This window comes from Xenopus laevis, chromosome 8L, assembly GCF_017654675.1.
Source record: "Xenopus laevis strain J_2021 chromosome 8L, Xenopus_laevis_v10.1, whole genome shotgun sequence".
NCBI classification, from domain to species: domain Eukaryota; kingdom Metazoa; phylum Chordata; class Amphibia; order Anura; family Pipidae; genus Xenopus; species Xenopus laevis.
In genome coordinates, this window is record NC_054385.1 from 114236472 (window position 1) to 114262302 (window position 25831).

The window sequence follows — 25831 nt, forward strand, 5'->3', positions numbered from 1 at the left end:
GCTACTGACGTTATGGGTACCATTGTTTATTTGGAAAGTGATAAGCCTATGATCACTTCCCAGCTGTCAGATATCTGATAGCTTCATTTGTAAAGCAATAAAAATATAAGTTCATTGCAGGCTCTGCCAATTCACAGAACCTTACCCAGCAGATATCTGCCAATTAATCAACTGTTGACCCAATAGGCAGCCCATTAGCCTGTGCGTGGACCAAAAGCCATGCACTTGCTTCTCAGAAAATGTGGTTTTAGAGAAGCATACTATTCATAGTACAGTACATGCTGGAATGCTAGTGTTTCCAAATGACTTCCCTAAACACTCAATACACTTACGGCCAGTTGTACCTTTAGTAGTTTGACATGTTTGAAAGTCACCATGGACTTTCCCTTGCATGATGCCTAATATTAAATGTAAAAGACGTCTGGGGCGGTGTCCGCCATTTGCAAAGATATGAATGTTTTTCTATGGGATTTTTAGAAACTCACTCACCACATTTTCAAAAATGCAAAAAAATTTTCACCCATTGATAAATACAATTCTAAAAATCTCATAGGAACGAATAGAATGTGGGTGAGTTTTTATTTATTAAGCTCTAAACTCTTTTTAGAGCTTAATAAATAATCTTTCCCTAAGGGGGTTATTTACTAAACGTGATTTTTTCTTTCTGGTTTAGGTTTTTTGGGAAAAAACTTTTTTTTAAAATTTATTATATCCCCATTCTGCAAAAATCCGAAAATCCACCATCTCAAACCTGTCAGGGTTGTGTATAAGTCAATAGTAGATGGCCCTATTCAAATTTGAAGATATGCACTGGGTTTTATCTGGGTGAAGCCCGAAAAAGTCTGGGCTTTTGGGTGATAACCTCAAAAAAATCAAGTGATTCAGGAGTAAAGTCCAAAAAACTTGTACGAGATGTGTTTTCGCTCGATTTTATTGAGTTTTTTCCCGTCCCAAATGTTTTGCGTTATTTTAATGATAAATAAGGTAAAATCGTGGATGGGATAAAATCAGATTTTAGTAAATAACTCGCTTAGACTGCAACAGAATTCTGATTGGTGCTGCTAATAAAACATTCATGAGGGCATTATCTGACTTATGGCAAAGTTATGATGTTTCTTGATGATCCTAATCATTATATGTAGGGATGGGCAAATTTTTTCGCCTTGTTTCGCCGGAAAAATGACGCCCATAGACTTGTATGGCATTGTGCGTCAAAATAAAAAGACGCACGTAAAAAAAAAAAATCGCCGCGAGACAAACCTTTTTTACGCCCCTAGACTTTAATGGGCGTCGGCGACATTTCGCTGGCGGCAAATTTTTGGCGAAACAAAACGGGCCAAATTAGCCCACCCCTAATTATATGGTAGTTATGGGTTTAGCTGAATAATATAATACAAATTTGCATATTAATTTGTGTGCACAACGTTTCCCTAGAAATTCTTTGCTAAGAGTGTTACATTTTGGTGGATATGGCAGATGTTTAATGTACCAATCACAATGAAAACAGTAATACAAGTGTCCTAATAATTTATATAACTTCCCACTTTCTGGAACAGGATCATACTTCAGCGTAAGGTGGCCATACACGGGCCGATAAAAGCTGCCGACAGACCGTGTCGGCAGCTTATTGGCCCGTGTATGGGGCCCCGCGACGGGCTTCACCGATCGAGATCTGGCCGAAAGTCGGCCAGATCTCGATCGGATGGGACAGAAAATCCCGTCGGATCGCGGCCGCATCTATTCGTTGATGCGGTCCCGCGATCCGACCGCCCGTTTGGGCATCGTTAGGATCCGATCGTTGGGCCCTAGGGCCCACGATCGGATCAGCCCGATATTGCCCACCTCAAGGTGGGCATATCGGAGGGAGATCCGCTCGTTTGGCGACATCGCCAAACGAGCGGATCTCTCCATGTATGGCCACCTTTACACTGGGTATTTATCTGCTGGCAATCAAGCACATCTGGGAACTCACTACAGTTAAAATGTGGGAGACCTTAGTGGGGATTTAATATACCACCAAGCAGAAATGCAAGATAATTAAGGGGAAGGACTAATACTTCATACTGGGAAGCACCACATGTTAAATATTAAAGGATCGGTATTTCCTTCACTTTTATAATTTTCTATTGGGTTTTCCTAATGGAAATATTAAAAGCTGATATATGTCTCCAAAGATTTTGTGTAGTTCTTACTGACCAGAATCTCTATCAACGTTCACAAGGTTCCTACTGAGTTTATAATTCCAGTACTAAAAGTCAGACCTGACCTGAAGGTAAAGCTGGTCTTCAAAGATTTCTTTGGGGACAAATATACCAAACAGAGCTGTATATGGCACTCATCATACCAGGGACAACTCTCTGGATTTAGATATGGATATAGATTGTAAAATCTATAGACTTGTATAGAAAGGCTGCAAGTGCCCAGTTCATGGGTTGTACAATATTGGCATCTGGTCCTTTAAGAGCTGATTAACCAATCTTTATGGCCATGGGGGCAGTTGCCCTAGATCCTCTATCAGTTTAATTACATAAGTGGCCCCCCGTTGTGGGCTTCTAAAGTATATGGTATACATATAGGACACATAGGGGTTATTTATCAAAGTCCGAATTTATCTCAATATTTTCTGCTACAAACTCCGATCAAATCCGTTCGGGTTTTTTATGCTTATTTATTATTAAATTTTCCTGACAATTTGCTTTGCGGGGGAAAAAAAATCAGATTTTCACGAATTTTTAGGCTTTTTCATCCGATTTTCAAGATTTTTTCGTAATTTTCACTGAAAACTTCGCGGTTTTGCCCAAAATCCAGTGCACATAAAAAAATCATTGGGACTTCTCCCATTGTATATATATATATATATATATATATGTATTATATGCAACCTCACAGGTCTGAGATGCCCGGATTTTCAGATATGCGGGGGAATGTAATAAAAATCGCTAACGGAAAAACTATTCGCAATGCGAAAAGTTATGCCTTTGTGCGAACAAATTTAGCTTTGTGCGAATTTAATATAGCTTTTGCGAGCCCGGAAACTGTTTAGCGACCACTTCCGACAGTGAAAGACCGTTTGCGAATTTTATAGTTTGCGCCAATGCGCAGTCAATGTAAAAAACTTCTTACTGAAAAAGTCGTTATGTTTGCACCAAAAGATTACGACACCTTCAAGCACTTCTTATGAGTGCGCAATTAAAATTCGCAATGCGCAATTAAAATTCGCAATTCAATAACAGTTTAAGGAACAATATTACATTGCGAGATGTGGATTTTTAGTCTTATTGGTGCGAATTGTTTTGCTCTTTGCGACTTTTATTACATTCCCCTGAAAGACTTTTCCATCCTCGGGGTTTAATAAATTCCGAAAAATTTGTGATTTTTTTTTTTGCATTCACAGTTTAGTAAATAACCCCCATAGGGTTCCACCTTTGTACTGAAATTCTATTTACCCCTACATATTGGCTGGCTCTTATACACAGAACAGAGTTTGCTGCCAAAAATTTTACCTAGCAGACATCTAGCAACTCTTGACCAGGTAGGCAGCTGGACACACACGCAGATGATTTTAGCAGATGTTTAATGTTCCAATCACAATGAAAACTGTAATTCAGGTATCCTATTTATTAATACTGCATCCTGTACCCTGGCATACCCTTCTAGAACAGGATCACACTCCAGCTTACACAGGGCACCTGCCTGCAGCCTGGCAAACATTGCATGAACGTTTCTAAACAAATTTTCTCTAGTGTTACTTTCTGCCTACCAAAACTTTGTTAACATACTTACGCTTACGTCAATTTAAATATGGTGAGTACATATAGGTCATACTGTATATATGTGTTTATTAGTGACTGTTGGTACAAATGCTGGAAGTGGCCACTTATTATTAAAACTGTCCAAGGAAGCAAAATAAAGACAAAGGAGACCTTCTAGGGGGTTATTTACTAAACTTCGAATGCAAAAATCACTAAAAAATGTGTGATCTGACTTTTAGAAAAAATTTTAAATTTTTTCGGAATTTATTAAACCCCAAACAGAATCTCAAAATCCGGCATCTCAGACCTTGTCGAGGTTGCATATAAGTCAATGGGAGAAGTCCCAATGATTTTTTTGATGTGTGCTGGGTTTTGGGCAATACCCTGAAGTTTTCAGAGTTGAAAATCAGATGAAAAAGTTGGAAAAATTCGTGAAAATCAGATTTTTTCCCACAAAGCACATTTTCGGGAAAATGTAATAATAAATAAGGGTAAAGAACCCGAGCGAATTTGATCGGAGTTTGTAGCAGAAAATATTTAGATAAGTTTGGACTTTGATAAATAACCCCCCTATTGTCCTAAACATGAGCCCACCCAAAAACAAATGTGGCATGCCCCTCAAATGGTTAAAAAAGTGTACATAACATATATGTAACAGTTACAACTTGTAAACATAATTCCACATTAAAATATGAAAAAAAACACCAGTTTTTTGTCTTTTTTCATGACTTTTCTGAATACAGGATATGATGTCACTGACATAAAATTGTTGAGGATGTAGCTTCATCTTATCAATTCACCAGTTAGAACCTGGCGAAACTCTGGTGAAAAGGGTAACGTATTGGAAAGTTCGCACTTTGATACATTTGCAGAGTAACGATTGTTCTCCTGAGCAAAAATTTGCCTGGCAAAACGGGACAAAACCTCTCTAGCGCTTAGCTTTTTCAATAGCAAATTATCATCTTAGTAAATTGAGGAGAAAAATAAATCTTTTTCTATAGAATTTGCTGATGAACAATTCAAAAGTATCCTTAATGGGTTGATTGATCTTTAAGTTAACTATTTGTATGTTATATAATTGATAATTTTAAGCAACTTTGCAATTGTCTTCATTTTTTTCTAGTTTTTTTTCATTATTTTACTTCTTCTGACTCTAAATCCATCTAAAAACAAATGCTCTGTAAGGCTACAAATGTATTGCTATTGCCACTTTTTATGGCATCTTTTTATTCAGGGCCTCTCCTTTTCATATTCCAGTCTATTATTCAAATAAGTGCATAGTTGTTAGGGTAATTTGGACCCTAGCAACTAGATTTTTGAAATTGCAAACTGGAGAGTTGCTGAATAAAAAGCTAAAGAGTTCAATTTCAAATTGTCTCAAAATTGTCTCAAAATATCACTATCTACAGTCTTAGCTTTTTGTGTTCACTTCATGACTATATTTAACTTTTAACATCATTATATATAAAATAAATTAAAGGGGCTGGTCACTTTTGAGTTATCTTTAAGCATGATGTACATATTCCAAAGTACCTTAGCGACCATGCATTGATTTGAATAACCAATATATAATTAGGGGAGGGTCTGAATAGTAATATGAGTAATAAAATGCATAATAACAATACATTGCAGCCTTACAGGGCATTATTTTTAGATTTTAGATTATTCTTAAACCCCCCCCATCATTTGAAAGCTGTAAAGAGTCAGAAGTAGAAGAAGGCAAATAATTTAAAAACAAACTCAAATTCAGTGCGTCCGCTTAAAATTTGGGGCTTCCGCGTCAAATGCGGACTCGGCTCACAGCCAAGTTCAGGTATGTCTGCGGCCCAGTGTTTGGGGACCCCTGCTCTATGTTGTATAAACTGTAATGCTATGCCAAAGCCAAGTGTATCAAGAAACTAGACAATTATTTATTTAAAGCTATCAAGAAATAAAACTGCACACCTAATCACTTTATAAACAAACCAGGTTCTAGGGAAAAACGATTTGCAATGATCAACATTGGTTGTGGGATCAATGCCAAGAAATGAGCACAAATAAAAAGCGTTACCTGTTGCGTTACATTACTAAAAAAAGCAAGGGAAACTGTAATTCCCATTATGGATGTGATGAGCCCATGACTAAGTGCCCTGAATGGGTGCGAAATGCATAGGATGGATGGAGATGCAGATTAATATATTTTTAACTTTGTATAAATAAAATTAATTTTTAATTGAACCTCTCTGGTCCTGTGGATCCGTTTGAGTGCTGGTCGGCCCTGTTTTCTTTACATATCCTTTGCCGTACCGCTCCCTAAAGCTGGAGGTCTGGGGCTGGTCCACATTCACTACTTGGTGAGTCATTTACATTTTATTCTGGAGCACCTTGTTCTCTTCTAACTGTTAAACTGAAGATGCCAATGGAGTTTTTCTGTTCTCACCTCATTAATATCCATTTGGGTTAGGGTCATGTCCCCTTTGATCCTCCTAATCTATTTTCACTGTATATATAAGCAAGGACTGGATATGCCAGTGGGTATGTCAGGGCATGCCCACTTTCCACTCATATTTTATACAGCACTCATTAGGATCCATACTCAGAACATATGTGCCTGTTTTGCTCACCTAGGCAAAATAGGGCCGTGGAAACTATGCGAATCCGCTTGGGGGTAGAGTCTTATAAACATTATGGTAGCATGCTGGAGTCCTCTAGTGACCAAACAGAGGTACAACCATATATACTTAAATAATTTTCCAAAGCATGCTTATAAGTAAAAAATGTTTGGTTTATTACATCAATCTTATAAAAAACATTATTCAAGAATCCCCTTATAGCGCCTGTACTTAGGGCCCTGTACTTAAAACCGGCCTTTGGCTCTGAGTGATAGCAAGGTAGGGCCATGCCATGTCCTGCCTAATGCCACCTATATACAATGCAGTGGCAGTAGGTGCAACACATTGCACTTCATTTTGTCCATTCAAAAAGTTGTATTTATAGATGAACCACGGTCATGGAAGATGAAGATGGTCAACTGCAGAATGCATTGCGTCTTGTATTTTTTACACTTTGACCATGAGAGTGTCACACCTAGGGGGTAATTTATCAAGCTCCGAATATCCAAACCTCAAATAAATCGTAGTTTTCGAAGCAAAAAAAAAAAATTAGAATTTTTCGAGATTTAAAGTTCGATTGTCTAAAAACTCCAGCATCTGAATGCTGAAACCCCAGCATCTAAAAGCTCTTGAGGTCCTGTATAAGTCAATGGGGAAGGTTCCAGTGTCTGCGCTGATGTCCGTACCGATATTTGATATTTTCGGGGTTTCTGTGCAAAAAACTCTGAAAACTCCAAAAAAAAAAAAATCGTAGTTTTTGCGGAAAACTCTGAACAATTCTGAGTTTTTGGGGAAAGCTCCGAAGTTTGTCCAACCCTATTTTTTCGGGCTTTTTTCTTCATAAATAAGGTCCATTCGGGAATTCGAGCCCATTCACTGCCTGGGCTTGGACTTGTACCTAACTTTACCTTGCCTATTCCAGCACCAACCTGCCTATTTTCTGACAGTGTCTGCCATCCTTATTATTTGGCTGCAATAAAGCTTGTTTCAGTTTTCAAGTACCTGCCTGTGTGCATGCAAGTTCAGCTTTTTCCTTGAACCTCACTAAACATTTATATGGTCGGGGGTGGTCCATAGTGGCCCCTTGTTCCTGACACTTCCATAGAGGAGGGGGGTGTTATGTGAAGAAGTGTCAATACAGGAGAGCTGTAAGGGATATACAAGGGGGCGCTGTGGAGGCAGCAGGAGGAAAGTGAGTCTTTCAGGCAAGAGCTGGCTGAACCCACGGGACTCAGACAGAAAGGGCAGAAACAGGGTTGATGATGAATCAGACTGGAACAGGTTCAGAACGGAACAGGATGGAGAGGGTTGAGATCAGGACTGGACTAGACAGGAAGAAGAGGGCGAAGGTCAGGACAGGAACAGACTGGATAGCGAGAGGACTGGAAAAGTCAGAGCAAGACTAGGGAAGATATACAGGGTACAAGTCAGAACAGAGCAGGAAGCAGGAACCAGAAAGCCAAGGCCAGGTCAAGGTCAAGGCAGGATAAGAGGTTTGAAGTGAGGAGCAGAGCAAGATTCAGAATAGCAAAGAAAGCTGGGCAGTGCAAGGTCAAGGCTAGGTTCAAGCAAGGAAAGATCAAGGTTGAAAGCTTGACTGGAGCAGAACTGGAAGAGGAAGGAAAGGCAGATCAAGACAGGACTAGGTACAGAGCCAGGCAGGACAAGAAAGAGAAGGGTTCAGACAAGACAGGCAAAGCAGAATAGGAAGGAGGCAAGAACATGAACCCGTAGCTAGGGGCAATGCCACACTGCTAGTATGGGAACCAATGCTCAGGCAAGGAGTGTTCTGTTGCTGCAAAGGCCAGGTAATATATAGTGAGCCCTGCAGGCTGCTCACCTGGCCCAGTGGTTAAGACATTGAACCAGAAACCCAAAGGTCCCTGGTTTGAATCCCAGCAGAGCTTGACAAGAGCCAAGTTTTGGTAAAAAGTGTAAATAGATTAAAATATTTTATTATAGAAATGTTGGAATGGTTGTGTTTCTTTGTTTTCAGATAGAGAATTCTGGCACTTTGGTCCTTATTTATCAAAGTCCAAATTTTTCTTTTTTTGACCTTACTTATTAAAAAATCATGATTTAATCACGTTTTTTCCAGAATTGCTAATTTTTTTGTGCTTTTTCCTGAAAAGCCTGAATTGTTTATATTTTTGCCTGAAAAGTCTGAAATAGTTGGATTTTTGGGCTAATTCCAGTTTAGACCATAGAAACTTCCAAAAAGGATAGGGACCTCTCCCATTGACTTATATATAACTTTGGTAGGTCTGAGATGCCAGATTTTTGGCATTCAGACTTAATAATAATAATAATAATAATAATAAATAAACCCCTTAATGTATTCAGTACATCCTATACATGCTTCAATACATTATCTAATGTATCAACATGGAGGTAATTTAAGATGTCTATAACCTATGCAGTGCTTTATTATCATTATAACAGTAACTATAAAACTGCACATTTATATAGACATCAAACAGTTAAAATATAACACAATCTTGTTTTATTCCTTGTTGTTAGAGGGAGGAATATCTTTCCTGTCTATCACATACGGAACTATTTTATGGTATTTGCTGGGGGTGGGTCCAAACTGTAGTTATTTAGAAATTCAATATTGTATTTGGCAAGATTAAGGGAGGCTTTAAAGGGCTGTATCTGGCCAACTTCCATTAACAGTAGCACATATATATATATATTGTCAGATATGTCTAATTAAATATCAGTTGGAGTGAATATCAGAAGCTTTTCACTGCCAGATAACCCTGTGCGTAAGGTATAATGTTGTTTATAAATGTTTATTCAACTGTATCTCCTTAAATACAGCTCATTGTTGACTCTGTAAAATTGTCTTTCACTTACCTGACATATAAATGTTTTTACGTTTGCAGAAAACGAAGTCTGTTGTCTATTTCTCCTTTTTCCATGTGATAATGTATTTATTATTGGAGCATTATAGCAGCCTGTTTATTAACCTTGGGTCAAACTTGCATTATCCATTGATTTGTGTTGAGGAAACAATTCATATGAAACAATTCAATACTTTTTTACACCACGGGTAAGATATTTGAAGTGTGATACAGTATAATGCACCAAATGCACACTACAGGTCATGTGACAGTTGCACTTGAACAGATCCATTAAAAGGCCACCTGCCTTTGACATTACTCCTTCGCAATCCCTGTAGAACAATGGGGTGTCTTGTCCTTTGAGGTCTCACTAGTCAGTACGACAAATATTATCACATAATAAAGAAGCCTGTGCTATGTGATTTAACAATTAGGGGGTTATTTATCAAAGGTAGAGTGTTAGAGTTTTTGATACCTTGAATGAATTGGAATGAACTCGCAACTCAAATGGTATCTTATTGAAGAAAAAACTCAAATGTGAAAAACCAGATTCTACGTGTTCGAGTCCCAAAATTCAGTTTTTTCGCGAAAAATCAATTCAGTTTTTGGGAAAAACCAATCCAAAAAAACTCGAACATCAAGCAGGCTGTTAACAACTTCAAATGGTTTAAAGGACCTCTGCCATTGATTCCTACATGACCTTGACAGGTTTTAGATGGTGAATTTTCAGATTCAAGCTATTTCCTGGGTAGGGGTATAAACAATGTTAAAAAATCGAGTTTTCTTTAAAAGAACTCAAAAATTTTAGTTTTTTTTTAACCTGAAAATGTGACTTTTGACCAAAAAATGCAATCCAAAAACTCAAATTTTCGTGGAAAATACAACTCGAACCATAATAAATCTGCCCCTAAATCTATATTTTCTTTACTAGATCCAAGAAATGGACAAGATGCTTGTTGTTATGTTAATCCTTGCAAGCGCTTCAGGAATCCTGACTCAGAGGGGTGAGTTTCAATCTCGTTCTTTGTTATCTATGATGTGAGAAAGCCCAGAACATACATTATAACATCATTACAACCAGCACCCCAGTATATACAATATGATCACAATTTTACTGTTTGCTTTATATAACAAAACACTCTACTTAGGCCCTGAAAGGATTGAGCAATCATCAATAGCTCCCTATCGGTTCAAGATCATGAAATCTCCAGTCAAGATTGCTCAATCTAAGAATAAGACTGTGAGTTGGGCCATTATTACCAGGCAGTTGTGCGTAGCTACTATAGAAATAACAGTTGATTATCTATTCGTTTTCATTTCGCCTTACATTTGAAACTTTGCAGATATGAGTGGCAAGGTGTTCTCCATCCCCAAAGAATCCAGCACATCCTACATATGTCTGCTCCCAATGAAGAATGGTCCTTTTGCCAGTCTCACAGTTTGCCTGAAGTCACATACATCACTGACGCGGGATTATTCACTTTTCTCTTTGGCGACAGAAACCAAAGACAATGACTTCCTACTGTTTCAGGAGAAAAAAACAACAGGTTTTCTGTATCAATAGGCAACCAAGACTTGTATTTTGATATACCTGGCAGTTCAGCAGTCAGGAGCATCTGTGTGAGTTGGGATTCTCTGACTGGAGATGTGGTTGTATGGGTCAATGGCAATCCATCTCCTAGACAGATATTTATGAAAGGGTACAAAGTCAATGCCAACCCCATCATAATCATTGGACAGGAACAAGATAGTTATGGTGGCGGGTTTGATGCTGCTCAGTCCTTCGTTGGAGAGATAAGTGATGTTCACATGTGGGATAGAGTCCTGACCTCTCAAGAACTTACGGACGTTCTTTATAATAGAGGCATGGCTGGCAATGTAATTAACTGGCATAATTTACACTATGAAACAAAAGGTGAAGTCACAATACTTCCACAAGTGTGTAAAATTAATTACAAACCTGACTATTGTAATTATATTCCTACATAAGTATATATCTATGCATACAGGATTCCTTGTAGATCTCACCTGAATTTTTTTGTCTTGCAACATAACAATATGAATGCCTTAAATTCAATCTTACAGCCTCTATTAATCATGCTATTTTGTTACTATTGCCCTCTCAACCCACACCACATCAATTACTATTTCTATCCTATATCTCCTTGTGCACTTGTTTTTAATGCTGTTTTCACACTAAACCTCCCTTGTATAAATAAACAAATACATAGAAATGCAAACAAATAATGGCTTTTTAATTGATGTATAATTGGTATAAATGGGTATGAATTAGTTTGTAATTTTTGCTACCAGCAACTTTTTTTTTCCATTGAAAAGAAATGTAAACTGAAAAAACAGTTAAGATGACACTGGGGGTTATATATTATATATTATATATTATATATTATATAACACCGGGCAAATTTGTACCTGGGCGGTAACACATGGCAGCCAATCAGATGATCACTTTCAGTGTTCAACCTGCAGCTGGGGGGAAAAAGCTAATCACTGATTAATTGCTATGGGTTACTGCCCAGGGGCAAATTTGCCCGGTGTTAATGAATGAGTCCTATTGTATTTTAGAAGTCAGTTGTCAGAGACATCACCAAAAACAAGAGTCACTATTTTGTGGGATAATAATAAGGTTTTTGAACAGCAGATAAGGAATTTGTGTAAAAATCCGCGCACATCAAAAAATCATTGGGACTTCTCCCATTGACTTATATGCAACCTCGACAAGTCTGAGATGCCAGATTTTCAGATTCTGACTTTTCCATCCTCGGGGTTTAATAAATTCCGAAAAATTCGTGATTTTTTTAAAAGTCAGATTTTATAATAAAAAATCATTTTATGTGATTTTTGCATTCAGAGTTTACTAAATTATCCCTTAGTGTTTTGCAGCTGCCTAAATTAGAGGTAGTTAGCTAATTAATTTGTAGTTAAAAGGAGGTGTGAGACTACACCTTAGTGCTTCCTCCTTAAGTGGAGGAGGGTGAGGGGCTGTGAAAACCTCTGTAGGGACCTTTAGGATATCCTATCCCTATAGAGTTAATCCCCTACCTTTCCTATGTAGTTCTCTTATCCTTTGTTATTGGGCACAAGCCCTTGCAACAGTTTAAGTGTAACACCCTCACCCTCACCATAGGCCCCAGTAAGTCATTTACCCCAGAGGGACCTGACACCTTTGGTGCTAAATCTGGGACCAGGTAACCCCATGAATGAGGAACAGCTAGCATAGTAAGCTCCTGTAATAGACTCTCTAGGAGAGTAAGACAGAGAGGTGTAGCAGAAAGAGCAGTTGTCGCTCCAATGAGGATTGTAGAAGGAAGTAGCTTTCCCACAAGGCCTGTTTGCCTTTAGAGCAGGGAATTCAGTAAATAGGCATCTAGGTTAGCAAAGGACTACCTGTACCCTACCTGATCGATCCCGATCCCCTCACTGGCAACGTCGGTTAAATGGGAATTGATGTACACCTATCTGCTGATACCTCAAGGAGTCACATCTGTCTGACTGTGATCTTTACTATGTCCATTATGATTCCAACTGCTGTATCCAACAACTCCTGCGTGAGTAAACCTGATGTCATTTGCCTCTGGCATAATAAACCATCTCTCTTGTTTGCATAAAGAGCTTCCTGGCGTCCAATTCATCTATATTTACACTAATTAGCCTGTGGGTTGTAGTTCTACAACATCTTAAAAGGGAAGCTTCCATTTAGTGAAGGCTCTGCCCTGAGTGTAGTTTCGCAGTGTAACCCATGCTCATACACTAGCTGGACACTATTAACTATCTATGTGCTGAATAGCCCAAGAAAGCGTTACACCTCCTTGAGTGGAGCAAGGAGTTTTGTGTGTAGCTGGGAAAAGAGTGGGATTCCCCCTGAGGTAAAGAGTTGGAGAGAGCTCTAAAAGGACTGGAGAGTGGAAGAGAGAAACCTCTTCCAGGATGTGAGTGTCTAGAGTGAGACCCAGAGAGGATTCTGGGATTTGTGTACGTCTATGCCTGTGAGTGCTGGAAATGTGAGTTTGTGTGAACAACAATGAGGGTGTTAAAGCGAGACTGCTATTGCCTATGTTGAAGCAAGTGTGCTGAAGTATTGTTTTGTTCCAAATAAAAGCCAACCAAGCTACATTTGAATGCTATAAGGTGGAGTCAGACTCCATTTCTGTGCTTAAAACCGTGCCGTGGCTGTGATCTTTGCTACCTGAAGGTCACAGGGTATACGAAGAACTGCTTACAGAAGCTTGACAGCATGAGTTTACTGTTATCTGGCATCTGGAAATAGAAAGGTCATTCCATCATGTGCAGTATATGGAACAATAAGAGCAGCATTTTCCGATCCCAATAGAAAATATGTTGGGTTTTTGCAATCCAAAGACTACGCTACTGAGGACATGGTCTAATTATTAACTAAATAAATATCTGTTGTAAATCATTTCTTTTAGGCTCAATATAAGCATACATAATTGCTCCACACTTGTATACTGGGTTTTACAGAACTTGGTATGTTTAATGTATACATGTTTTATTTTTCATAAAATTTATTATTATTTTGGTCTCTTTTTTTAATACACAATAAGGTTTGCTAAAAAAAAAAGTTTTGAAATATTTTTTTTTTAATTTTATAAAGAAATAGAATATTTATTCTTTATTTTAGAAAACACATACAGTTACAACTGAAAATACTTTTACACTCCTAAGTGTGCTGCACTATGATTATACAATTTGGAGGCATAAAAATACACACATATACTGTGTTCAGCACTTTTACGGAATATTTGGGGGGCAATTTATGGCTGATTATTTATCACAGACACACAAAGACATAGCCCATACGGTCAGACATACATACACGAAAAAAAAACAGATTTAACACAAAAATCCCATCCGTAACTTCAAAATCGATTCTTACACGGATAATCCCATATCCGGGCATTTTGCTAAAGAAAAACATAGGGGGGTATTTATCAATGGTCAAATTCCGAGGGGTTAAAACCCTCGAATTCCATCATCGAATTGAAATCCTTCGAATTTGAATATCGAATTCGAAGGATTTAGGTCTAAAATAAGCATTAGATCGATCAAATAAAAATCGCTTGATCGAACGATTCAAACGATTTTCACAGATCGATGGAAGGATTTTTATTCAATGCCAAAAACTTAGAAAATGCTTGTAGAAGGTCCCCATAGGCTTATAATGCAATTCTGTAGGTTTTACTTGGCGAAGTATTGAATTCGAAGGATTTTTAAAGAGACAGTACTTCGACTATCGAATGGTCGAACGTTTTTTTGTCTGAATCGAAGCCCAATTCGAAGTAGCCTATTTGATGGTCGAAGTATCCAAAAATTGACTTCGAAATTCGAAAAAAATTCGAAAATCTCCTGCCTTATCCAGTTTTTTTGAGTCAATTACTTTGTTTTGTTATGTTGATATGCTGACAACACAGTGATATGCTAAAACATTTTGCCAATGCCGATATTGCAACATTAATTTGTAACAAACACACGGTTTCAGAAAGCAAGTGTATGGATAGGCATAATTGCAATTTCCTTTTTACACAGGTTACCCCGAGGATGGAAAAGTCAGAATCTGAAAATCCGGCATCTCACACCTGTCGAGGTTGCATATGTCAATGGGAGAAATCCCAATGATTTTTTGATGTGCGCTTGGTTTTCGGGCAATACTCCAAAGTGTCCGGGTGAAAATTACGAAAAAATCAAGAAAATTTTATTTTTTCCCGTTCAGCAGATTTTCGGGAAAATGTAATAATAAATAAACGTAAAAAAAACCCGAGCGGATTTGATCGGAGTTTGTAGCAGAAAATATTGAGATAAATTCGGACTTTGATAAATAACCCCGGTAGTGTGTGACCCACTTCCTCAATAAAAGTATTTGCAGTGGAAATACTGCCTTGGACTCGTCCTATATACTATATTTTAATTTTGGACGATCAGTTTGAGATTTCAGCACAGGATACCCAGTGTGATGAGCCACAATTCCTAATCAGTGAACTACAGTAAAACTTATTTACTTTTGGAACAGACATCCATACATACATACGTACAGACAGACCACAGATATACAGACCACCTTTGTCATACAGATACTGTAAATACATAGAACATCGAACATATGACAAACACATAAACAATACACACACATATAGACAAAAAAAGTATACAGCTCTTTTCAAAAATATTAGTGCACATCTCTTTTATGAAATGTTTTAGAAGAACCTTTTAGAAGAATCTAGTTTATAAGTACCGTATATACTCGAGTATAAGCCGTCCCGAGTATAAGCCGAGGTACCTAATTTTACTTCCAAAAACTGGGAAAGCTTATTGACTCGCATATAAGCCTAGGGTGAGAAATGCAGCAGCTTCTGGTAAGTATCAATCAAAAAATTGAGGGTTTCTGCTCCCATTGGATGTGCCGGCGTCTCGTTTTTGGATGCGCTTGACCCGAGTATAAGCCGAGGTAGAGTTTTTCAGCATATTTTGGGGGCTGAAAAACTCGGCTTATACTCGAGTATATACGGTATGACAGCAGGGCCCCTCTCTGGGGCGAATTCACTAACCTCCTGAAATTTGCCAGCGACGGCTTCGCTCACATCACCACACTTCGCCAGGTGAAAATTCGTCAGGACAACACTAATTCACTAAAATGCGTAGTTGTGTTCAGGGCGCCAAAGGATGGCGAAGTTTCACTAGCGTTAATTCGGCTAGCAAAACAAAGTTGTGCAAGCGTTGGCTAATTTGCATATGGTGGGAAGTTAAAGTACAATGGACGTATATGTTGCAGCAAATACATTACACTACACAAGCACAGGGAACCTTAATAAAATAAAGTTGTTATATTGCCCTACACATGAGCTCAGTGTATAGTTTATGTGCCGTATGTTAGGAAATGTAGGGGGGAAGCTGGGAACCCTAAAAAAAATTACGATCTTTTGCAGCTTATCACTCTGAAAAATGCAAAAGTCGCCAGTGTTTTTTGGGACTTAGAAAAATGTTAAATTTTTTTTTGAGGGAGTTCTATCTACTCTATTGCACTTCGCCTGGTCTGAGGTGGAGAAAGCAAGTCTGGGGCAAGAGGTAAAGTTCAGTAAAATCTGCATCTTTTCGCCTGACGTTAGAGTGCAAAGTAGTGCTATAGTCTATCGCCTTCGCTAGCGAATTTACTCCAGTGCCCGTTAGTAAATCGACGAAGCCCTGAAATGATGTCACGCTGGCGAATTTTCGCCAGCGTTAGTCACTTCGTCCTTTCGTAAATTTGCCCCTCTGACTTCTATAATGCTCTTCCACTGTGTTAAAAAAAAAAGAACCTTCTAAACCAGGGGTGTCCAAACTCTTTTTGTAACGAGGGACTTTTTTTTGCACTGTGCTGGAGGGCCGTATTATTATTAATTTCATGATGGAGGCTGAGGGCCGGTGTAAATTTGAAAATGGGCCGCCATTGGCCCCCGGGCCTGACTTTGGACATGCCTGTTCTAAACACACATGAAAATAACAGAAAGGACAAGTAGGATGACACAATCAGGTCCAAAATGGCGGGCGCGATCATCTAATAGAGAGATATACTGCAGGAAAAGATTCTGAACTTTACAGAAGGTATTTTTTTCTAAAAAAAAATAGCGATCTAGGAGGGGGGTATGTGGCAAAATAAATGATCAACTCTAAAAAATGGTTTCCTTGTCCTTTAATATAGATTCCGCCGTTTAGCCAGTGAAGAGCAATATTTATAACCCAATGGGCGCACACCATATGCAGCAACAAAACCTGGGTGCTAGTACAGGTATAGGATCCATTATCCGGGAACCCGCCATGCAGAAAGCTCCGAATTATGGAAATATCATCTTCCATAGGCTTTATTATAATGAAATATTTCACATTTTTTAAATGATTTCCTTTTTCTCTGTAGTAGTTGAACGGTAACTTGTACTTGACTCCTACTTAGCTATAATAAACCCTAATGGGATGCAAAGCAATCCTATTGGGTGTCATTAATGTTGAAATAAGTCCTGAATGGACCTTATTTATGAAGGAAAAAAAGCCCAAAAAAATAAGGTCGGGCAAACTTTGGAGCTTTCCCCGACAACTCCGAATTTTTCAGAGTTTTCTGCAAAATCTACGATTTTTTTTTGGAGTCTTCAGAGTTTTTTGCACAGAAGGTCAGGGTCTGAATTTATCTAAGTATTTCTAAGTTAGAAATCCTAGCAACTCCAAATTCCCCAATGGACCTTATTTATGAAGAAAAAAGCCCCAAAAAATAGGATTTGGCAAACTTCGGCGCTTTCCCCCGACAACCCCAAATTGTTCGGAGTTTTCCGCAAAAACTCCGTTTTTTTTTTTTGGGGGTTTTCATAATTTTTTTGCGCAGAAACCCTGAAATCATCAGATATCGGTTCGGACATCAGCACAGACGCTGGGACCTTCTCCGTTGACTTATAAAGGACCTTGAGAGCTTTTAGATGCCAGGGTTTCGGATTCAGAGTTTTTAGACCATCAGACTTTAATAAATCTCAAATAATTTGTAGGTTTATTTTTGCTCAGAAAACTACAAATCATTCGAGGTTCGGATATTCAGAACTTGATAAATTACCCCCTAAATCTTAAGATGTCAGTCAAATATATGACAGTAGTGCTACAAACTTAAAAAAAGCTCAAGAATAAGTGAAATGACAACTAATTTCCCTTAAATACCATAATGATATCACAATGGTGAAATCTCTTCAATTAAAATAAGTATATGAAAGTCTAGCCAGTAAATGAATTAGCTATAATAGTAAACTATGAAACTGTGCATTTATTTTAATATCAAGCCGTTAAATACCTGAAACAAATTGTTGTGTTTGCTTACTTTTTTTGTTTTTGAAAGGAAGATTATCTTTTGTAACTTTATAACATCAAAGACTAGTTTACTGTCATTGCTGGGAATTGGTCCAAACAGTAGTTAATAAGAAACTTAATGTTCTATTATGCAAGGTTAGGGGTGGAGTTGTAGGGCTGCATCTGGCTAACTTCCAGTAACCTCTCCACATAAATATTGTCAATATATGTGATGTGTCTCTACCTTTATATCCATCGGACTGAATAGCAGAGGTTTTTTCACTGCTGGCTCACCCTGAGGTTCAGGTATAATATTATTTATAATTTGTTTCTGTCTGTCTCATTTGTCTGTATCTCATTAAATATACAGTGAATAAAGTACCCCCTATTGTAAAATATAAGGATATTATAAGTTTCATGACCATATAAAAACAGGAGGCCGAAAGGCGAGTGTTTTTATACAGGTCATGGAACTCCGAGGTAACTTCTAATATCCTCATATTTTACGACTGGGGGTACTTTATTTATTATAATACACAAGTTTCAGTGAGTCATGTGACAGAAATGACATCACTACTCATCGTTTATAACTGATGACATCAGAACTCAACGTTTATAAGGATATAATTTACAAGATATTCATAGCTTTTGTGTAATATATCTAAATGTTGCCTCTATAGTTGTCGCTCAGTTACCAGACATCTAAATGTTTTAATATTTAATAAATCAGGTATGGGACCTGTTCTCCAGAATTCTCTGGACCTGAGGTATTCCAGATAAGGGTTTTTTTGTAATCTAGATCTCCATACCTTAAGTCTGCTGAAAAAAAACATAGAGAGGCCCATTTATCAAAGTTTTTAAAAACTTTTTTATAAACTCGAAATTCGACCAATTGAGATTTATTTAAAAAAAACAACAAATTTTTCCAACTGTGATGAATTAAATCGATTCGAGATTTTTAAAAACTCGATTTGAGTTTTTTTCGGATGTCAGGAAGGCTGCAAACAACTCAGAAATGATCAGAATATCTCCCATTGACTTGAACAGCAATTTGGCAGGTTTTAGGTGGCAAATAGTCAAATTTGAGTTCTTAAAGGGCCATTTTTTTGGAAAACTCGAATTGAATTTGAATAACTCCCTAGTCAAATTTGCCAGTTTTGACTATAAAAAAAACTTTGAATTTAGAATTTTCAATTTGACCCTTGATAAATCTGCCCCTTGAACATTAAATAAACCCAAATAGGCTGATTTTGCCTCCAATAAGGATTGTTTATATAGTTGGGATCAAGAATAACTACTGTTTTATTATTAATACAGAGAAAAAGGAAATCATTTTAAAAAATGTGGATTATTTGAATAAAATGGAGTCTATGGGAGAAAGTCATTCCGTAATTCTAAACTTTCTGGATAAAGGATTGCTGGATAACAGATCCCATACCTGTATTCAGGGTTGGACTGGGCTCAGCGGGAAAAAACCCAGTGGCCCCCGGCCTTCACGGGCCCCCACAATCCCTGACACCCTCTCCTTATCTGCCTGCCCGATGCAAAAACTATTTGCGGCGCCGAACGCTGGCATATGTGCGTTGTCCGTGAAGACATACTGCGCTTTACCATTCGCGAATTTGCACGGCACTGTTTGCGTTTGCACGCGGGTGCCCCCGTGGCTTGTAATCTGGTGGGCCCCCCAACATCTAGTCCGACCCTGCCTGTATTACAGAAACCTGTTAAGATTGTGTTCACTAACCTTGGCTCCTAAGATATTTCTACACATCCCAGTATGTATTAGGGTAGGACTCCACGAGTGTTTTTGGCACGATTTGACGCGCTGCATTTTTGCGCAGAACGTCGGATTGCGCAGAAAACGCTCGAGGAGTCTTAACCTTGACCTTGAGGACTGCTGTGACCTAAAACTAGATTTTTAGGACAATGGCAGGTGTGGCAGACATTTTGCCTGCTGCATTTATTTCTCAATTAAAACCTTGGTTCCACCATCCATACATTGCCCTCCATTGCTTTGCTTGAAAAAAATAGCAAGTATCTGAGCTTCAAAAGAATCTTGTCCTCTGTTCAATAAGGATTAATTATATCTTAGTTGGGAGTTAGCCTTCTGTGATTCAGAGCTTTCTGGATAATGGGTCTCTGGATAATATCTTGTACCTGATTTAAATATTTTAATACCTTGCCAGTCCATTCATAAGGATCAATTTACCAAATATGTATCAAATATTGTTGTGATAAAAGAACCTGTATTTTGTAATGCAGCAACAAGTATCATTTTATTTATTAGATACGGAAAATGGAGAAGATGTTGGTTGTGATATTAATCCTTGCCAGTGCTTCAGGAATCCTGACTCAGAGTGGTGAGTTTCAGTCTCCTCTTTTATTATCCATAAGGTGAGTTAGCCTTGTGCTCATGACCAGCACTAAAATACCATTTACTGTTGAATTCATAGTGTAAAACACCAAGCTCTTCTAAATTACTCTACCCTTTTTCTTTGCATTGATTCTGGTCCAGGAGTGACCTTAAAGTAAAACTACACCCCTAAACAATATACAGGAGGTCTCTATAAAAATATATTTAAGAACAGCTTATATGTTTAAGGACAAGGAAAGTGTATGAAAGAGTTAACAACTATCTAAAGTAAAACCTATAGTAATGCCACCGGCCGTTGCCCTCTGTATTAAAGGACCAGTAACATCAAAAAAAAAAATTGTTAGTATACATAGAAATAAAAACACCAAGACAAATGAAACTTTAAAATTGCAAAGCAATAACTTACCGAAACTCCGCTTCCGATCCTCTTTAGAAAAGGCGAGACGTCGACGATCCGTCATGCGGCGCTCGATTTCTCCTCCCTGGCTATCTCCAATAAGGAGAAATCGAGCACAAAGGGCACACATAAAAAATAGGTCACATGAGCAAATTAATGGACAAATGGGCAAATTTACTTACCTTTGAAGTTGCACCTGTGTTGCCTTCGCCGCACTTCGGCAGGCGTAGATTCGCCATCACGAAGATCCGAAATTGCGCACAAGTTACCAATCGTTTGTGAAGTTGGGCTAACGATGTTATGATCAGCGGTTCGAAGTTACACTAGCGATCGGAAATTAGCATTCGGCGTGCAGTTAAAGTACAATGGCCGTATATGCAGCAGAAAACACATTACACTACACAAGGCCAGGGAACCTTAATTTTTTTCTAATGCCCTACACGTGTTCCCACAGTATAGTAGGGGCCATATGTTATCAAACGTAGGAGGGAAGGATGGTACTCTAAAATATAATGTTTAGATCTTTTTCAGCCTATCACCCTATAAAAAGTAAAAGACGCCAGCGGTTTTTTTTGGACTTAGAGAAAATGTAAACTTTTTTTAACCATCCCTATCTACTCTATTGCACTTCGCCTGGTCTGAGGTGGTGAAGTCTGGCGCAAGAGGTAACGTTCACAAAAATCCGCAAGTTAGTGAATTAGCGTAGTTATGTCCCTTTGCCATAGCGCAACTTCGTCTGGAGTAAGGGTGCAAAGTAGCGCTAGAGTAGGTCCACTTTGCTAGAGCATTTACGCCAGCACCTGTTAGTAAATTGGCGTAGTGGCAAAATGACGTCACACTGGCGAATTTTCGCTAGCGTTAGCCACTTCGTCCTTTAGTAGATTTGCCCCAAAGTTCTGTCTTTTGTCCCACACTTCTTCCTGTTACAGTGACTCATGTATTTTGTCATTTTGGAAAATGGCTTAAGGATATGAGTTGCAGGAGACTCCGGATGAGTTGCAGGAGACTCAGTGTGAGTTGCAGGAGACTCAGTGTGAGTTGCAGGAGACTCAGTGTGAGTTGCAGGAGACTCCGTATGAGTTGTAGGAAACTAAAAAAAGGATAAGGAAGCCATTTGGCACATATAATAATTCCAGTTTACTGTAAAGTCAGTTGTGAGATTATTACCTGGTAGGTCATTGTGGCTAATATACAAATTGATCATCAAACATTTGACGATATTCTGGTGTCATTTTGCCTTACAATCTTAACTCTGTCTCTGCAGATATGAGTGGCAAGGTTTTCTTCATCCCGCAAGCGAGCAGCACATCTTACGTGCGTCTGTACCCAATGATGAATGGTCCTTTTGCCAGTCTCACAGTTTGCCTGAAGTCACATACATCACTGACGCGGGATTATTCACTTTTCTCTTTGGCGACAGAAACCAAAGAGAATGACTTCCTACTGTTTCAGGAGAAAAAAAACAAAAGGTTTTCTGTATCAATAGGCAACCAAGACTTGTATTTTGATATACCTGGCAGTTCAGCAGTCAGGAGCATCTGTGTGAGTTGGGATTCTCTGACTGGAGATGTGGTTGTATGGGTCAATGGCAATCCATCTCCTAGAAAGATATTTATGAAAGGGTACAGAGTCAATGCCAACCCCATCATAATCATTGGACAGGAACAGGATAGTTATGGTGGAAAGTTTGATGCTGCTCAGTCCTTTGTTGGGGAGATAAGTGATGTTCACATGTGGGATAGAGTCCTGACCTCTCAGGAACTTATGCAAGCACTGTATAACAAGGACCTGGCTGGCAATGTAATTAACTGGCAAAGCTTAAGCTATGAAACAAAAGATGAAGCCATTATACTTCCACAAGTATGTAAAATAAATTACAAACCTGATTATTGTTATAATCCTACAGAAGGACACCTCTATGTATAATGAGCACCATAACTGCCCTGTAGATCTTACAGCAAATGACACTTTTGATCTTGTAACAAATTTGTTAAAATCAATCTAACATCTTCTGTCTTCCACCCACCTCATCTCCTTGTGCATACTATGCGTTCATAGACAAACAATAAACAGGAATGCAAATAAAAGAATGCCTGCGTATAATTACTGTAGATGGGGTGTGTATTCATTAAATCAAATGGACATTTTAATCAAATTTATGCTTTTGGGTTTATAAAATGGAACCTTTATTGATAAATAAATAAAGAATATTCAAAAAAAAAAAAAAACTTAAAGGGGACTTGTCACCCAAAAAAAATATTAAAAATCCTATTTTACCACATTTGTCAAGCAAAATAAACTTTAATTACACTGTATAAAATTTATTTTCCTACTGTCTGAGAATTCAAAATTATAGCAAGCAGGCAGGAGCCATTTTGTGGACAGTGTTATTAAGGCAAGCCTTGCATCAGCTCAAAATTTTGTTTCTGCACCAGAATGGGGGACCTGATGTCCATCCCCATGCCCTGGTTATACAATAAAATGGTGAAGAGAACGGGGGAATGTGGGGAGAGCAGTGACATCTAGGAAGTGCTGAATGGAAAGTGAAAGTAATTGCTTGTCCCGCCTCTATACCCAAGTCATAGAGGAGGGGCAGGCAATATTTGATTGACAGCTGTGATTTTTAAATGAGTTTACAACAGCTATGAATACTTTAATAAAAAAAAGAATTTTGATTTCATATTTAATTTGAAAAGGACTTATATTATACAGATGTTTATGTCTGGGTGACATGTCCGCTTTAAAGGAGAACTAAGGCTTTACTAAATAAGTAGAAATGTTGTACATTATGTTTTGTACTTCTTTACCAGCCTAAGGCAACCACAGCCCTTTAGCAGTGAAGGTATGTGTCTCCAAAGATGCCCCAGTAGCTCCCCATCTTCTTCTCTGCTGATTCACGGCACATGCTCTGTGCTGCTGTCACTTACTGAGTTTAGGGACCCACTCACAATATACAGTACACATAGGGGCAGATTTATCAAAGGTTGAAGTGAAAATTTTAATTGAAAAAATTCGAATTTCAACTTAATTTTTGTGTACTTTGTCTAGGGAATAGTCCAAATGTGATTAGAATTTGAAAAAAACCCCGAAAATCTGAATTTTGAAATTTATCATGTGCTGTCTTTTTAAAAATTTGACTTTGACCATTCGCCATCTAAAACCTGCCAAATTGCTGATTTAGCCTATGGGGTACATCCTAGAACCTATTTGGAGTCAATTAGTGGACTTTGAAAAATCAAAGTTTTTTCTTTTTGAAAAACTTCGAATTGAATTCGATCGAATGCGATATTACTTTGATTCTTATGATTCTAATTCGATCGAAAATGGACCTATCTGATCGAAAATGGACCTATTTGGTCAAAAAAAACCTTTGGTTTCATTTTGGTTGGTCTTTTTGAATGCGAATTTCGAAGTTTATCAAATTCAAAATTCGACCCTTGATAAATCTGCCCCATAGAATAGAAATGTCACAATATAAGGCTGATTAGTAATTAATACAGATAATTACTACATGGCAGCACAGAAACCAGTGCAATTAGCATCAGAATTTAATAATCAGCCCTGTAGCATCAGCTTATATTACAGACCAACCTCATTTTCTGCTGGATAATTAGTGATGAGCCCTAAGCTTAGCTTCTCAACAGCTGCTCAGAGCCCACTGAGCATGTGAGTGTCACAGACACTTTCCAAGATGGTGACCCCCTGTGACAAGTTTGAAGTCCTGGATCATTGCTGCTATTGACAAGCTGAAACTTAAGGCTGGTGCAATAAGTTCAGTATATAAAATATGCCATTTTTAACCATATTCTTTTTTTAGGGTTTAGTTCTCCTTTAAGATGAAACTGTATTTTAGAAGTCACCCCAAATGATCAGAGACAAGGGTCACTATTTTGTGGGATTTATACTGAGGTTTTTGAAAAGCAGATCATTTTATCTTCAAATCAGGTGATTGATGGTAGAGGTGACGGCTCTCGATACTGTTTATCATTATACTTTAGTTTTGGATTTACCTGAGTTTGGTACAAATATATGTCGGCAAGAAAAGGTACACGCTTCTAGAAGAGGATCACACTCCAGCATAGATAGGGCATTTACTTATTGGCAAATAGGCATACCTACTGTAGGAACCCTCCGCAGTATGGTTGGGATAGGTGGGAAAGCTGGTGTCACAGTACGGGGAACATATGATTTTTTGGCAAGTTCCACAGCAAATACACCTGCATAAATCCCCATTGTCAGCCATAATTCAGTTCAATAATTGTTCAGTCTCAGTCCCTATACTAATGTCCTTAGTAAGGTTGCATTCAATAAGCCAACTGGGGTAATTCCATGGCCTGAAGTCACAGAAAGTAGCCCAGAAGACATGTTCCAAATAGCTCCCTGCCTGAGGAGCCCGGATGCAGAACATAGTGGAGACAGTACGATCCAGTACCTCCTTTTGTCCCACTTCCACAAACTTCCAAAAACTTTCAGGAAGCAAATTCAGTGATTAGAACTGGGACATTTAAGGAGCCTACCAAGCAATCTTCAAGCTGACTGGCAAACAGAGTGCAAGAAATATGCAATGCAGCAGTCTCACAATTAAATCCAGGTGAGATATTTAAAGACAATGTTCAGCTCCCAGCCCTGCTTTTATACAGGATCATCACCAAGAGGATCATCATATTAAGGATCATCATTTGTTTTATCAAATCAATAAATGTGTGTTTACATTGACCATTACTGACCAATACAAGAGGTGAAGAGGGCTTCTAATTCTAGAATAGTTTCTATTCTCTTCATAGCTGTGGCGCTGATTTATGATTTTATCGTAATTCTGCCAATATTATCCCAACTGTACCGGGCCGGGACCTAAAGGCAGCGCCAAAGCCATGCCGCCTCTTCGGAAGACCTGAATCGGGAAAAGCTGAAGGCCAGAACTGCTGAAGTCTCAAAGCCATGAAAAGAGCTGAACTGCCGAAGTCCTGAAGCTGCGAAAAGACATGAAGTGACTAAAAGACCCGAATTTGAGGTCCCGAAAACCACAAAAAGACCCAAAATGA

The 25831-nt window shown here is 38.3% G+C and overlaps 1 protein-coding gene and 1 pseudogene across 1 annotated transcript; both read left to right on the plus strand.

Annotated features, from left to right (window-relative positions):
* Positions 1–10121: 10121 nt before the first annotated feature.
* On the plus strand, positions 10122–11193 carry LOC108699000 (annotated as a pseudogene).
* Positions 11194–18218: 7025 nt separating this feature from the next.
* LOC108699321 (mucosal pentraxin) lies at positions 18219–22876 on the plus strand. Its single transcript, XM_018231328.2, has 3 exons — positions 18219–18324; positions 20306–20378; positions 22054–22876. The coding sequence occupies exons 2-3, from the start codon at positions 20315–20317 to the stop codon at positions 22713–22715; spliced, it is 726 nt and encodes a 241-aa protein (XP_018086817.1). The 5' UTR covers positions 18219–18324; positions 20306–20314; the 3' UTR covers positions 22716–22876.
* The last annotated feature ends 2955 nt before the right edge of the window (positions 22877–25831 follow it).